The sequence below is a fragment of the Melanotaenia boesemani genome (assembly GCF_017639745.1).
Source record: "Melanotaenia boesemani isolate fMelBoe1 chromosome 2 unlocalized genomic scaffold, fMelBoe1.pri SUPER_2_unloc_3, whole genome shotgun sequence".
Lineage (NCBI taxonomy): Eukaryota > Metazoa > Chordata > Actinopteri > Atheriniformes > Melanotaeniidae > Melanotaenia > Melanotaenia boesemani.
In genome coordinates this window covers 34,102-45,729 of record NW_024580584.1, presented here as the reverse complement: position 1 = coordinate 45,729, position 11,628 = coordinate 34,102, and the positions used below count along the sequence as shown (strand labels likewise).

Here is an 11,628-nt window from a genome sequence, read left to right as displayed (position 1 = left end):
CAAAAGGATGTCTAAAACCACACGCTCAATCAGGAAGTGGTCACCTGAGGCAGAGGATGCTCTGAGAGACTGCTTTGACATCACTGATTGGGATGTACTGCTGAGACAACATGGTGAGGACATAGAGGAGCAGACTCACTGTCACGGACTACATCAACTTCTCGCTGGACGTAGTCTCCCCCAATAAGACTGTCCGTTGTTATCCAAATAGAATAGAATAGAATAGAGAATAGAAGTACTTTATTCATCCCTGTTGGGAAATTTAGGTGTTGCAGCAGTACAGTTGTGCTTCTACCGGTATCAAAATAAAAACAGTATAACAAATTTCAATATCTACAATAGCCAGCAATAGTATAGTCCAGTGCAAAGATTAATAGTGACAGCTGTTTTCTGTGACACAAGATGAGGAGTTTAACTGTACAAGGTTGAGCCAGTCAGTGCAAAAATTCACCAGTTACAACAGTCACTCATATTGTTATCTCTGACAGAGTGATGATGCGTTAAACAGTCTTATTGCGTGAGGCAGGAAAGATTTCCTGAAGCGGTCCTTCAGACAGCGAAGCTGTCTGAGCCTTTTGGAAAAGGAGCTCCGCTGTCTGTCCAGCACAGGGTGGAGAGGGTGGTCCGGGTTATCCAAGATAGATAACAGTTTGTTCAGTGTCCTCCTCTCCACCACTGCTTCTAAAGTGTCCTGTCTGCAGCCAACATCCTGTATTGTTCCAGTTCCAAAGAAAAACCGCCCTGGTGAGCTGAACGATTACAGACCGGTGGCACTTACATCCCAGCTGATGAAGATGATGGAGAGGCTCATCCTCAATCTCCTCAAGCCTCAAGTGCAAAAGGCCCAGGACCCCCTACAGTTTGCCTATCGCGCAGGTGTGGGTGTGGAGGATGCTATTCTCTACCTCCTACACCGTGTCTAAGTACATCTGGATAAGGGGAGGGGCACAGATCGTCTTCTTGGATTTTTCAAGTGCCTTCAACACAATCCAGCCCCTAATGCTTCTGGACAAACTGAGGGAGATGCAGGTAGACCCCTGCTTGGTGTCCTGGATTGGTAACTACCTCACAGAGAGACCGCAGTACGTCAGGCTAAAGGACACCACATCTGACACTGTTATTAGCAGCACAGGAGCACCCCAGGGCCCCCCCTGGCCCCCCTAATCTTCACACTCTACACCTCAGACTTCTGTTACAACTCAGAGCTGTGTCACATCCAGAAGTTTGCAGATGACACAGCCATCGTGGGGTGTATCAGGGATGATGGAGAGGACGAGTACAGGAATCTGGTCAGTGACTTTGTCTCCTGGAGTCAAATGAGCCATCTCCAGCTTAACACCTCAAAGACTAAGGATCTGGTTATTGACTTCAGGAAGTTCAGCCCACGACCACGTCCAGTGACCATCAGGGACGATAAGTTGGAGATTGTAGACAACTACAGGTACCTCGGGTTGTGGCTGGATAACAAGCTGGACTGGACATGCTGTACAGATCACCTGTACAAGAAGGGCCAAAGCCGTCTGTACTTCCTGCGAAGACTGAGATCTTTTAACATCTGCAGGAAACTCCTGTGGATGTTCTATCAGTCTGTGGTGGCTAGTACGCTTTTTTTATGCTGTTGTCTGCTGGGGGGGTAACATGACAAAAAGGTGTGCTAACAGGCTGGAAAAACTCATCAGGCGGGCGGGCTCTGTGGTTGGCATGAAGCTGGACTCCCTGGTGACAGTGGCAGAGAGGAGATCACTAAAAAAACTACTGGCTATTGTGAATGATGCCAGTCACCCTCTGCACACTGTCATCAGTGCACAGAGAAGCCTGACCAGTAACAGGCTGCTCCTCCCCAAGAGTAGGACCAACCGGCTCAGAGACTCCTTTGTCCCCCGAGCCATCAAACTGTACAACTCTGCATTAGGCAGGAGGGGGAGAAGGAGGGGGGAGAGGGAGGTGTGCAGTCCGCCTGATACAACACATGCACAATAACCCATAGAAACAGTTGCAATAACTTATACGTGCAATAGTGAACTGGGAATCTGTACCACCTCTACTGTGTGCAATGCTTGTTTATATTGTTTTATTTAACTTATCTTATTGTTATTTATTGCATTCTATTTGTGCTTTTCTTGCACCTTGTTGCCTCTATTTTGCTTTGTACCTGTATATATTGTGTCTTGTGCTTGTCCTTCTTTACTGTTGGTGTTGTATTGCATGTATAAGTCTTTGTAGATATTGAAATTTTTTATACTGTCTTTATGTTGCTACCTTTAGAAGCACATGACTGTACCGATGCAACACCTAAATTTCCCAGCTTGGGATGAATGAAGTACTTCCTTCCTTCCTTCCTTCCTTCCTTCCTTCCTTCCTTCCTTCCTTCCATCCATCCATCCATCCATCCATCCATCCATCCATCCATCCATCCATCCATCCATCCATCTATGCCGGGGAGCGGAGCGCATCCGAGCCCTGTGTCCCATGTTGTATTTGTGATGTTTTATTGTTTTGTATTGTAGTGTGTATAGTCACTGTTGTCTGTGTTTTGTGTTAAAGCCTAACTAGGGACGGGCATTGAGAATTAGCCTTGGCTAAAATGCTGTCGTGTGTGACATGACTCATGAAACATACTTGTTCCTGCCAAATAAATACGTTTTGATTTGATAAAAAGAAAATACAGTAAATTTTGGTTTACAAACACTACATCAGGGGTCTCCAACCCGCGACTCTGGAGCTGTAAGTGGCTCTCTGGACCTTCCACAATGTCTCTAAATACATGGCTAAAATATTCTTGTCATTAGGTTGGAAACTATGGACTTTTCATTTTTTTTTTAATTTACATAATTTTCCATAAATATCTACATCCCTTAGAAGAAAGTCTGTCTATTCTCTTTTTATACAAGTTTTATGTTTTTCTTTATTTAAAACCGATAAATAGAAATAAAAATGAGACTGAAGATGGGTTTAGCTTTAACTGTCATATGTACTGTTGCATGTTCTACTAGTTTAGCAGCAACCTGTGCACACATGTACTATGAAGAAAAAAAGTTGTGGTGTAAGAGACCTAAATCAGAGACACACAAACATCTGATATTCATACAAACAGCTTCCACAGGTTTGTTACACATGAATAAAAACTCTTTTAAACTTTTAGTTTGATGAATCCTGACCTGAGAGTTTCCAGTTTGCAGTCTGGACTCTTCAGTCCACCACACAGCTTCTTCAGTCCTGAGTCCTGCAGGTTGTTGTTACTCAGGTCCAGTTCTGTCAGACTGGAGGACTGGGAGCTGAGGACTGAGGACAGAGGTCCACAGCTTGTCTCTGAGAGACCACACGCACTCAGCCTGGAGAGAAAGTTACAGAGAAAATGTAAGACGTGAAAAGACTGAATCAGCACTCATGTTGAACATCGACTCAAAGAACACCTGTAGAGAAAATCAGGTGTAACTCCACAGTGTTTTACCTGTTTCATACTGTTCTTACTGTTTGTTGACTGTTTCATTTTACACGTGTTTAACTGGTAGAAGAGGTGTTGGTAAAATAATCTCAGTTCAGAAGGACCAACCTGTGACCTCAGAGATGAGTATTAGACACTGATTTATATATGTGCAGCCTCCACAGATGGTCCAGTCAGAACAGATGAGGTATACAGCACCAGTCCAACACACTTCTCCTTATGCCAGGCTTTATTGTTGCTGAGTCACATTCTACGTATGAACACATGTATATCTGTAAGTCTGTGGTTTCTATCAAGTGAAATAAAATATACAGAATGATCCTACGGAAGCTGAGAGTGGTCACGCTCATGTTTTTTTTAACACTGCCTTCCAAAAACAACACTGGCTGGAGAAAACCCACGCAGAGATGGAGAACATGCGTCAGACATTTTCTGTAATCTTTACTCCTGTACCCAGACAACCACAACACGTCGTATTTTCCTTCAAGAAAGACATCTTCTCTTCTTGTGTCCTTTTATCCAAAAGAAGGCAAATATCCAAGAAATGACCAGCTCCACAAAACAAACTAACGAGTTCTTCTCTCCTTTATTCACAGGTTCCACTCTCTTCTGAACAGATGTTCCAGTTGTGGCAAAACTACTGCTTCTAGTTTTTACCAATTTGAGACCATTTTCAGTTCTTTTCTCCTCATTCCAGGTTCATCTTGGAAATCTCCAAAAAAGACGGTTGCTTGTTATCTTGTTTTTCCACAAACTCCACAATATACTGAAATGTGACTCTACGGCAAAACTTCTCCTGAATATCACAAACCGTGCTTCTCCACTGATCCCGCAACTTATAAGGAAGCTTTCTTATAATGGTTTACATATTTGATGGAACATTGAAGTCACTCAAAGAATTTTCCATGGAATTGCGACATTCTTGTAACAAATAACTACAGGCTTGTAAACTGTGATGTCTTCTGCCTTAACCATTGGCCAGGAAAGCACCTTATCAATGTAGGCAGAAGCTATTTTGAATGATCACCAAAATGCTGTTGAAGTAGTGACTTTGCCTTTGAATATCCCTGAGAAACAGGCAAATGTTGACAACTTCGGACTAAATCTCTGGGTTGACCCTTCATATACTGCTCAAGGTAATACAAACAATCCTTCTGGCTTTGAGTCCTTCCTTCGATGTTATGTTCAAAAGCTCTTATGAATGTTTGGTATTGCAGGGGATCACCATCAAAAACCTGTAGATCTCGTTTAGGTAAAAGAAAAAGCGACTGTTGTTCAACCAATAAAGATGTTATTTCATTTTCCAGAACTGTGAGGAAACGCTGATCTGTGTTGCTCTCTAATGCAGATACAGATGAGTCAGGAGAACTATGTGTAGCTGTTTGATGTAAAGCAGCATTTGATGTTATAGGTAGACCGGCCCCAGTCACAGCAGCGGGAAGCCCAACATTATTATTTATCTTTGTTTTCACAGCAGCGTAACTGAGAGAAAGGACATCATCTACAGCCTCTGCAGCCAATGGCTGCGTGTTAAACTCAGGCACAAACGTTGCAGCATTAGCATTCAACTGTGTTCTCTTTCCTCTTTTCAGTTAGCTGTTCATCCCATCTGCAGAAACATGAGACACAAGAACCTTCCGACGCCTTTAACACACTCACTTTAGCCATAGAAGCAGCCAGTTCCATGTCTAAATCTAGCTCCTCCTTCTTTCTCCGCAGCAACTCCTGCTGCTCCTCTAAAACATGCTTTTCTTTCAGCAGTCTCTGATGAGCCAAAAGAGCGGCTGTCAGTCTTTAATCGAGCTGATGATGTTGTGGAGGAAGCGGACCTGCTTACCACTGTACTACGTCTCTTTGTTCTACTAGACACATTAGAAACGCTGTCATCTGGTCTAATGTCATCTATTACATTTTCAATATTACTCAGCATCATTCCTCTTTATCATTGGAAACATTGGATCCTTGACATGATGAACCAACAGCACCCACTGCAACAGGTTCTTTTGTCACCGCCAACAACCATTTCTTTGTTTCAGCCACAAAAACTATTTTATGTTATTTAACACTATCAAACCACATATTTTTCTTTTCTTGTTCTTCAAGAGGAAACAGAGGAACTTCCATAGCATGAAGATAATCTGCCTCATTATACAGACTTGATATATTTTCAAGACATGACTGTATTTTCCCGACGTTACCAGCACTTTGCATAAGATCTGTAATTTCTCTTATTGCACCTTTGATCCTTTTTACCTTTGCTTGACGTTTTCTTTGAAGCCTTTCAACTTTATTTTCAAAAGCTGTAAATTTCGTTTGTCTCTTCCCAAGTGTTTTATTTAACTCCATTTTTCATTCACAAAATATCCAGTAATCACAAAAATATTTGCTAATTTCCAACTATACACAGCCTTTATTTATTTATCTATTTATTTATAACTTATGTTTCCACATATACAGTGTGTTATTTTAGTTTAATTCCCCTCTACCTCTTCTCCATGACTATACTAAACTCAACCCTAGTCTTCTGTGTGTACTAGCGGTGGGTATTTATGTACCCAAATACCGATAGCCTCGAACCAGACTGACCGTCTTAGAACCAGAACTACGGCAGCATTCCCAAACGCAACGCTTCAGCCGCTTGATACACAAACAAAAACACTCACAAATAATCCCAAAATAAACAAACCAGTACAATCACCTTATGTTAAAGTACCGCTCAGCCTAACAGGAGAAAAAAAACATCCTTTATTAAAAAACAACCATAAATGTTTATCAAACACACTGTGTGTGTGTCGTGTTATAGCAACGGCTACGACAGCAAACAAACAGCAGCAAATTGTGAATAAATGGGCTTTACGAGACTTCAATGCACGTTCACGTCTACCGCTCACAACTTTAAAAGCAAACTCAAACATCCAGGGTTGTACCGATAATACCATTAAATCTGCTTCAACAAGTAGGCGAATATCTTCTGTTAACAAGATGCTTTTTGTTAACTAAATAACAGAATAATCTCCGTTGACAGATAAGTTACTAGTTGACATTTATTCTCTTGACAAAAATAATTTTCTGTTGACAAATAATTACTTTCTATTAACAAAATATTGCAGCGCACCAACTTAAATTTGAACCCAATCACCGCGGCAGGATAAGACATGAGGATTTGTATTAAAGGCAGAATCTGTAGGATTTCACAGCAATTCTTTCCAACGCCAGGTGGCAGTAATAAATAAAACACAACTCCGTCACCTCCACAAACCACCACAGGGTGGCAGTAATGAGTAATACTCCTCACCCCTCCCACCCCCAATTCACACAGCAGCGCCACTTTCATCTCCACCGTCCACAAGACTTATTTAGGAGCTGAGATGGCATCCAGTTTTTCAACTCCAAGTGAACCAGTAAGTAACTGTTTAAACAAGTTCTGCCTCACGCTGAAAATTGTAATTTACTATGTTGTTTTGCGAAGTAGTACATGTTAAAATTGCAATGCAGTATTATGGAATAAACAATGCTAGTAAATGAGGCAAAGCTATGTGATTAGCTATCTAGTTGCTAGGTTAATTATAACGTTATAAATATGTTTGCAAATATTCAGCTAATATTAGACTGACTTAGACTAACAGACTGACACGATAACACGATGCAGAATTTGCAGGTTTGAATGTTGTTACAGATACGTCAGTCTGTGCACTTGTGTTTTCAGAGTGACGAGGACGATGTGTCACAAAGTTCGCAGCGTTTGAGCCGAGGCAGGTCCGGTGGACGGTCGAGAGGACGAGCAAGAGGGTTCAGGGTACGAGGCAGAGGCCGAGGCCGAGGAACACGAGCTGTAGCTTCCAGAGCTGAGCACTCGGATAGAGTTGAACAGTATCGCCGTGACCGTTTGGCTGCCACACAGGTAAAATGCAGGATGCAGCTTCATGTTCAATGGTTTGTCAAGCTATCACTGATAAAAAATATACTTAAAAAAAGTCCTTATTTTCACAAATATTGCAATAACTAATAATGCTACATATATTTCATGTATTATTTCTTGTTGCAACGTAAATGCGTTTTATGTGTAATTTATGGATGTACTTACAGCACTTATTCTTAGTATTTGAACTTTTTGCTTTGACAGTCAAACCATTTCATCAGATACTATAGTAATATTTAAAACTCTATACAGAATAGGGAGACACAGGCCTTCACTAATAAATCAAATCTTTTACTTGGCTTTACACTTTGTTTTCCATTAATAAATAAAATTAGGCTCCACTTTTATAACTAATCTTTTTTTATACCTTGCAGAGACTTCTTGATGACATGACTGCTGAGGACCTAAGAAGGCTTGCATCACAGCTCGTCGTAAGGCAACCAGGCCTGATTTTTGATCTTCTATTGCAACAGAGCAATTCAAGCGTCTCAGAGGCAGCTGGAGTCCCAGGAATGCCCTGGTGTACTTGTGGGTTATGCAGGGAGATGCCAACCGACAGGGAGAGGATCTGCTGTGGTCAGACACCAGCTAATTGCATCAGCAAGCTACCACATTTTACCCAATATTGCCTTGATGAAGGATATCTTAGGATACATAGGCATTATCGAGAAGATGTGACAGCACTTGGCCATGCAACAGAGCCAGGTGATAACAGGCAGTACCGGTGTGCCGCCTATAGGCATTTCATATAATGGAAGCACGGCTCCCTGGGAGCAGGAAATCGGCGTGTCATCCCCAGTTGTTGTGTGTGGGCTATTAGAGAAAAGTTTCCTGATCCACACAGACAGTACACCGGTTTTGTTCCTGGCATATGATTGTGTTTTTAGCTAAACTGCTAATTAATAATAACAAATCTGTGAAATTTTATAGATTGTACATAATTATTGTATAATTTCTGTTCACTTATAACTTTGTATTTTGTTTTTCATTTATGTACAGTTATATAACTTAATTTGGGATAGTTTGTTTGTATTTATACCTTTTTGATTAAAATATACTCAAATTTACATGTTTTACCTCGTTAATTCAGTCACGTAATAATATAATTAATTGTACAGTGAGATGTGACTGCAATGGAACAAGACAAATGTTTATTACAATTTAACTGCAAAAAATAGATAAATATAACTGATGTAACAGCAGCAATACACAGTATATACACAACAAACACCCCATAGACCAAAGGATGTGAAAGTTTGATTGCACAACAGATATTCAATCCTTCTTGACGATGTTTTATCTGTGGCAAACACCACTGACTGAATACACATTTTCACATTCACATTTTCTTTGTTCATTACAGTTATGGAAATAATTATTAGATGCAGTAATGGGGTTGAGGGGGCAGATTTTGTGACCTAAGCATCAGATGTCTGCTTTTTGGAGACCTTGGCCATGACCTTCTGCTGTCACTGGAGCAGATCAGTCTAGTGTGAAGTTGCTGGGATGAGAATCATCTCCACATGTGAAAGCATGGTCGTCGGAGGGAAAAGGCTGGAATACTTCCTCTGGGTTGGCTGATGAGGTCCTGAATCAAGTGTGGGACTCCGAGTCTTGTTCATCAGAGAGGAGGAATGGAGCAGGATGTCGTCAGTATCTGCTATGATGTAGATTCTGCATCTGCAGACGGCTTTCTGCTCTGTGTTGGTCGTCATCGTAGGTCTGACAACATCCTTATACAGAGGGAGGATTGGTGTTGAATTCTGGACCTGATGAAGAAAACAGTTTAACAAAGTTTAGCAAAGCAGTTTATCAGACGCACTGTGCCTCACATATTACATTTGAGTCTTTAGTTCCAAAAAGTTAACTGTAAATTCACAATTTAGTGTTGAAAAGATTTGGTGGGGGATTATTGTACTTTTATTTTTGTTGGTATGGTAGTGACAATTGCCACAAGTTGTCTAGTCAGATTAACAGGCCAAGGGTGTTTATCAAGAATATTTATTTACAAGTTTCCATCCGTGATTGACCCAGAAGTAATTAAGACAGCCGTGTTTGACACGGCAGTGATTTATTCCAAAGGGACGCACAGCACACATTAGAGTAAATGGACATGAAAGTGTCCCTAAAATGGTCCAGAGTACTCTCTTCTCATCAGCTTGAGAAAACTTAGGTGCATAACAGGAGTGAGAGTGAAGAAGGATAGAGGACTGGGGGTGGGGGAGGTCTACCGTGATTGGCTATGTGGCTGCTGAGGTGTTGCCAAGGTAATTGTGGGGGATCGTAGGAGTTCAAAGATAAGGATATCAATGAGAGTGCCTTTGTGACAAGCCCGTGTAGTGCCGCTTGAATAGCTTGTGGCCACATCCAGGACGGAGAGTTTCTCTTTGCCACCTGGAAAGTTACCTGCACTGCTTTATCTATATGACTTTTTGGAGATCTGCAAGTTCTGAACAAGTTTTTGGTTGAATGTGACCTGACATATATCATCTGAAAGAAATTACATCAGTTTCTCTCTTCAATTTCTTTGGTTTTGCTATTAAAAATTATGCGTTGACAATTGTAAGATGTTTTGGGGTTTTTGCTTCAAACTACTGACAACATTTTGGCCAATTCACATTAAATAGATTTCTACAGTTTTTACTTATGGAAAATAAATGACAATAACAAGCAAGTGGCAACTTAACACTCATGCAAATTAAGATGCTGGCTTTCATTTTTAAATACCACAACATTTTAGTTTCAATTTGTGAAAAGTAAGGAATCAGCATTTGGTGCATAAGTAATGTTTAATTTCAACATTGGTGCGTTTGCTAATGTTTTCCACTGGTGTCTCCTATTGTTGGGTAAATTAATACCTCTTATGGCACAAATGTTGTCATTTACTTTGCCATGTGTATAACAAAGCAAAAAGATATATATAATTTCATGTAGCACATGCCCATGGCTGGTCTAAGCTGTATAATTCAGACATTGTAGGTAAAAGTAAAATGTTATTACCGAGACCCCTTTTCACTTGTGTTTGTACAAGTTCTTCAACGGATGGGGGAGGTACAGGCGGAAGTCGACCGAGCTTGCGTGGATCATCTGGCCTCAGTGTCCATGTTCTTGGCATGCCTTTATCTGTTTCCAATCTACACTTCACCACCTCAGTCTGCAGCGCTTGAATGTAGCCATATGTTTTTGGTGTCTTCAATGCATAAACGCTATAGCGTTTATGCATTTTTTCTGAAAATCCGTATGTACCTGTTACACAGAAAATATGCTGATTACTATTACTAAAATATTTCTTTCTTTATGAAAGAATTTTGGTTGATGTTTCCATCACAGACAATGTCAGTAATTGTGCTGCTTACATGTTGGAGCCGTCTGCTCTCTGTCTTGTTGGCCGACCAAGATGGAAGTTGTAGTCCAGGGCAGCCAGAATAACACGGGCTTCATAGACTGGAGGAGTGAAAGCAAAACGCTTGCTTGCATACATGAGGACATGGTTGTGAAAGCTCTCCAAGTCAGCTGTAGATCTATTGAAGTTAAAAAAAAAATATTAAAAAAGAGATACACACACATACATACAAAGTACTGAGATATTAAATTTTAAAACACAGAAACCTACCTAAAACGCAAGTACTTATGGATATCCTTCTCCTCCCGTCAGCTAGAAATGTAGGAGAAGTTAGACAACCAAAAAAATAAATAAAACAAATATATATATATATATATATACACACACGCACATATACACGCACAGGGAGACATTGACCCAAAATGGAAGAGATTAGAGTTTGCAGCTAATGTGTCAGGGGTCACCAGGCTGCAAACATGTTATCACACCACACCCTTGCTAAGTGCTATACATACATACACACATATATATATATATATATATATATATATATATATATATATATATATATATATATATATACATATATATTTATATATACACACACACATATATATTTATATATACACACACACATATATTTATATATACACACACACATATATATATATATACACACACACATATATATATATATATATATATATGTGTATATATATATATATATAGCACTTAGCAAGGGTGTGGTGTGATAACATGTTTGCAGCCTGGTGACCCCTAACACATTAGCTGCAAACTCTAATCTCTTCCATTTTAGGTCAATGTCTCCCTACATGCAATGATTCATCGGTATATGCCCAGTATTAATGGAGAAATTAATTTCACAAACAGATAGACAGGGGTGAAAACATCCTGGTAAAT

The 11,628-nt window shown here is 40.3% G+C and overlaps 1 protein-coding gene and 4 long non-coding RNA genes across 5 annotated transcripts; 2 read left to right on the top strand and 3 right to left on the bottom strand.

Moving 5' to 3' along the window:
• Window positions 1-226: 226 nt before the first annotated feature.
• LOC121636071 lies at window positions 227-504 on the bottom strand. The gene is made up of 2 exons (XR_006009613.1): window positions 468-504; window positions 227-390 (listed from the first exon to the last, which is right to left on the bottom strand). It is a non-coding gene; the product is annotated as an uncharacterized LOC121636071 (long non-coding RNA).
• Window positions 505-6,659: 6,155 nt separating this feature from the next.
• On the top strand, window positions 6,660-8,431 carry LOC121636066. The gene is made up of 3 exons (XM_041979399.1): window positions 6,660-6,846; window positions 7,152-7,346; window positions 7,739-8,431. Exons 1-3 carry the CDS (start codon window positions 6,814-6,816, stop codon window positions 8,114-8,116), a joined length of 606 nt encoding a protein of 201 aa, XP_041835333.1. The 5' UTR covers window positions 6,660-6,813; the 3' UTR covers window positions 8,117-8,431.
• Window positions 8,432-8,501: 70 nt separating this feature from the next.
• Window positions 8,502-10,575, bottom strand: LOC121636067. The gene is made up of 2 exons (XR_006009609.1): window positions 10,365-10,575; window positions 8,502-9,133 (listed from the first exon to the last, which is right to left on the bottom strand). It is a non-coding gene; the product is annotated as an uncharacterized LOC121636067 (long non-coding RNA).
• On the top strand, window positions 9,132-10,369 carry LOC121636070. Its single transcript, XR_006009612.1, has 3 exons — window positions 9,132-9,537; window positions 10,105-10,113; window positions 10,148-10,369. It is a non-coding gene; the product is annotated as an uncharacterized LOC121636070 (long non-coding RNA).
• Window positions 10,576-10,741: 166 nt separating the features above from the next.
• On the bottom strand, window positions 10,742-11,207 carry LOC121636068. Its single transcript, XR_006009610.1, has 2 exons — window positions 10,978-11,207; window positions 10,742-10,885 (listed from the first exon to the last, which is right to left on the bottom strand). It is a non-coding gene; the product is annotated as an uncharacterized LOC121636068 (long non-coding RNA).
• Between the last annotated feature and the right edge of the window lie 421 nt (window positions 11,208-11,628).